General features: G+C 61.9%; 1 protein-coding gene across 1 annotated transcript; it reads right to left on the bottom strand.

The window, feature by feature from the left end:
* Positions 1-3853: 3853 nt before the first annotated feature.
* On the bottom strand, positions 3854-4345 carry LOC117800975 (melanoma-associated antigen 10-like; the record flags this gene model as incomplete). The annotated part of the gene is made up of 1 exon (XM_034653580.1): positions 3854-4345. A coding segment is annotated over one exon (489 nt), but the record flags the coding sequence as incomplete, so codon positions are not given.
* Positions 4346-4351: the final 6 nt, after the last annotated feature.

The raw sequence follows: 4351 nt of genomic DNA on the forward strand, positions 1-4351 counted from the left end.
AACCAAGGGCCTCCCAGGACTGATTCCCTACCGGGCCTAGGGTCCCTCTGTCCTCCTTCTGGTCCTCACCTTGAATCCTGACAGAACCTGGGCCCTCCCTGCCTTCCGACCTGAGGCCCTGCCTCTTACCGCATGCCTCCTGACTCCTGAGACCCATAATCGGAATTCCAGACTCGCTATGCAGCCACATGCACCCCAGGGATCTTCCTGGACTGACACTATGGCCCTACCCCTAGGAGGTCTCCTCTGTCCTTCCCTCAGACTTCATAGCTTGAATCGGATTACTGCCTAGGCCCTCTCCTCTGCACACCAGGGGGAGGCCCTGCTCCTTCCACCCAGGCCCCCAGTGTCTCTGACCCTGGGGATGCAAAAGTCCTAACTCACCACCTCCCATCCCCCCTGCATGGACCTTCCCTCACTGACACTGTGCTGGGGCCCAGCGTCCTTCAGTCTTTCCTCTGCATTCTCAGCATGAAGCTCAGCAGGCCCTGGGGTCTCCCCTCTGCCCACGTGAGCATTGGCTCCTTCCACCACATCCCCAGTCTCTCCGGAGACCTGGATGCACCAGTCCCGCCACACTGGCCACGTTTCCCCATCCTGCCCAGGGCCCTGCCTGGACTGACACTAGGGCCTGACCTCTGTGAGTTACCCTTTGTCCTCCTTCAGGGTTCATACCTTGACCGCCATAAGTGCCTGGGCCCTCGCCTCTAAAGACCTGAGATCTGCTCCTTAAGACAGGCCCTTTGTCACTCAGACACCCAGGTGTGGAAGACAACACTCACCAAGTGTTCCCATCCCCCACCAGGGCCTTCCGGGACACCCTGTGCTAGGAACCAGGGTCTCTCAGTCCTCCCTCTGCATCCTCACAGTGAAGCCCAGCAGGACCTGGGCCCTCCCCTCTGTCCACTGGACAGAAGACCCACTTCTTCCTCCAAGGCCCCCATTCTCTCAGGAGACCGGGTTGCGGAACTCCAGCCCCAGTGGCGGTGTCTTCCCATCCCACCACGTAGGCTCTCTAGACTGCCATCCTAGGCGGACTTCTGCTAGGGTCCCCTCTGTCCTCTGTTATGGTTCATCACTTGGCTCCTCTCCCATTGGCGCCGGGGTCCTCCCCTCTGCCCACCTGAGCATCATCTCCCTCCATCAGGCCATTACTATTAGGGACCCAAAAGCGCAAGTCCAGACTCACCACATGTTCCCATCCCCCCCTCCCGCCCCCTGTGGACCTTCTCTGTCTCACTCTGTGCCGGTGTCCACTGTCCCACAGTCCTCCCTCTGCATCCTCACAGTGAAGCCCAGCAGGACCTGGGCCCTCCCCCCTGTCCACTGGACAGAGGACCTACTTCTTTCTCCGAGGCCCCCATTCTCTCAGGAGACTGGGTTGCGGAACTCCGGCCACAGTGGCGGTGTCTTCCCATCCCTCCCGGTAGGCTCCCTAGACTGCCATCCTAGGCTTCTGCCAGGGTCCCCTCTGTCCTCCGTTATGGTTCATCCCTGGTCTCCTCTCTCATTCATGCCAGGACCCTCCCCTCTGCCCACCTGNTCATCCCTGGTCTCCACTCTCATTCATGCCAGGACCCTCCCCTCTGCCCACCTGAGCTTTGGCTCCCTCCAACAGGCGTTTAGTCTCCCAGAGACCCATATGTGGAAGTCCTGACTCACCACGTGTTCTCATCTCCCCCCTCCCCCCCTCCCCGGGGACCTTCCCTGACTGACTCTGCGCTGGGGTCCAGCGTCCCGCAGTCCTCCCTATGCATTCTCAGCAGGACACAAAGCAGGACCTGGGCCCTCCCCTCTGCCCACCTGAGGGAGTCCCAGGCCCTTCCACCAAGGCCCCCAGTCTCTCTGGAGACCCGGATGTCCCAGTCCTGCCCCACTGGCCAAGTGTACCCATCCCGCCCAGGGACCCTCCTGGACTGACACTGGGGCCCAACCTCGGGGAGGTCCCCTCTGTTCCGGGCTTCTGAGTCCCTGGGTTCTGCCACAGATTTGTCCCCGCCCCGTACCCACCTGGAATCCCTGCCCCTTCCCGACCTGGCATCCTTCCCCTCTGACGAAGGTTCTAAGCTCCCTCAGACCCCCGAGGTGCATTTCACCAGACGCCCTCTGTGGCCACCCTCCCTAGGGACCCCCAGGTCCGGGCCACGCCAGGAAGCCCATGCCTGGACCGAAGCGGGGGAGGGTGGGCCCCACAGTTCTGACTCAGTTCCCACTACCCGCTACAGGGAGGGCCTGGGCCCGTCCCTCTGGGGACCCGTGGCCACTATCCGGGGCCCCGGCAGGAGGGGCGCAGCCGAACAACGCTGCCCCTGCCCCGCGGTCTCTCGGGGCTGCCGGCAGGGGCCACCTGGCTCCTGGGCGCCCCCCACCACCCCCTCTGTGCTCCCTCGCGGGTGGGTCTATCGGCACGCCTCGCCTCAGCCGACCGAGATCCCGCCTCCCACACGCGGCTTTCGTCGCTGCTCTCAGACCTCGGAGCGGAAGTTGGAGCTCGTCACTTCCGGACCCTTCTGGAAGGGGTCCCCTAGGGCCGACAGCAGGTCCGGCGGCGATGGGTTCCGGCGAGGGGGTAGGTGGGGGAGGAGAGGGGAGCGGGCAGGGCCGGGGTCCCTGGGTCCTCCCTTGTCTCCTTACCTGGACTCGGGCAGGCAGGGTTCGGGCCTCGGCCGAAGCACACCCTTGAGCCTGTCCGCCTCACACCGAGTCTCGCACCCACCCCACCACTTCCTTAACAGGGAGGCAGAGAGTGGAGTCTGGCTACCGTCACCACGCAGGTTCCTGATGACCAGCTGCACAGAAGCCATCACGGCGACCCTCTGTTCTCCAAAGCCACCCAGGCCGGGCCAGGGGCATTTGCACTGCAGTGCTCACCCCGGGAGCCACACCTCCTCACCATGCTTCCGCTTCTTCTGCAGGGCTCAGGGCACCCCTCCCCACTTTCCTGCCAGTACCGCGGCTGCAGCACACAGTCCCGCATGCCTGGGACGGGTCCTGCTTCTCCTAATGTCCTCACTGCTCACCCACAGGGCCTTCCAGAGAGCAGAGCTCAGCCCTATCTGGGAATCAAGGAACCAGCGAGCAGAGCTCCCTCTGTGCTGAGAGGACGTTTCTCCTGACCTGACCCCCATCACTGCCTGCTCTGTTCTTTCGCCTTTCCAACACCTCACTAGGCCGATGCCCTGTGAGTTCGGTCCAGAGCACAAACAATGAGGCAAGGTACCCAGGCTGGTCTCCAGGACATGACAAAACTCCTTTTTTCTTAATGATTTCAATTTATTTATTTGAGAAAGTGAGAGTACACACAAGGGAAAGAGAAGCAGAGTCCCCACTGAGCAGGGAGCACAATGAGGGCTCGATCCCAGCATCCTGAGATCATGGCCGGAGCTGAAAGCAGATGCTTAAACAACAGGCACCCAGGTGCCCTGAGAACATGACAAAACTCTTAACTCTTGAACTCCGTAACTACAAATGCTGTGGGGGGGGGGATGTCACTCACACACTCAGCCGCCGAAGCGGATGAAAACTTCTCTGCCAAGGCAGCCCACCGGACAGCTTCATCGAGGACACCAAGCTCTGGATGTGGGAGTCATCATCGCAGAGAACAGCCCCCACCCTTCCCCCCCAAGGAGGATCCTTGCCCCGCTTTCTTCCACCAACCCTCCCTGGCCCTGCACTCCTTAGAACACCAAGGGCTGCCTCTTCACACACACACACACACACACACACACACACACACACACACACACACACACTAACAGGAAAGAACCAGCAAGCAGGCTCACTTCCTCCCCAGCATCCCGCAGGAGAAGCTGCAGGCCCCACCAAAGCCTGGAAAGGGCCTGGCCACCCCTGGGCCTCAGGCCCCCTCTTCCTCATTGCTCGCAGACTCTTCACACAGGGCCACAGAGGAAGGCTGCTGCCTGCAATTTACCTGCAGCAAATACTCCAGCACTTGGAACTTGCTGGTTTCAGCATAGGCCCTGGGTCCCCACAGGAACTCGTAGCGGGCAGGGTCGCTGCCGGGCACCTGCCGGTACTCCAGGTACCCTTCCTGCACCCAGACATTGGTGAGCAGCTCCCTGGGCTCCCCGTAGATGACATCCTCCCTGCCGGCATACACCCCCATGACCCCTAGCACTTCCCACACCTCCTCCTCGGGGACACAGTCGCCCTCCAGGAGGATCACCCCCAAGAGCAGCACCAGGAGGCCGGTTTTGGGCATGCCCTGCTCACCGCTCGGCATCCCACCACACGTGAGGCCCAGGACGGTGACCAGGACATAGGAGTGGTCGCTGGGGTCCACCTCCTTCACATCCACGCCAAAGACCAGACGCATGCACTCGGACGCTTG

This window comes from Ailuropoda melanoleuca, unplaced genomic scaffold, assembly GCF_002007445.2.
Source record: "Ailuropoda melanoleuca isolate Jingjing unplaced genomic scaffold, ASM200744v2 unplaced-scaffold9888, whole genome shotgun sequence".
NCBI classification, from domain to species: domain Eukaryota; kingdom Metazoa; phylum Chordata; class Mammalia; order Carnivora; family Ursidae; genus Ailuropoda; species Ailuropoda melanoleuca.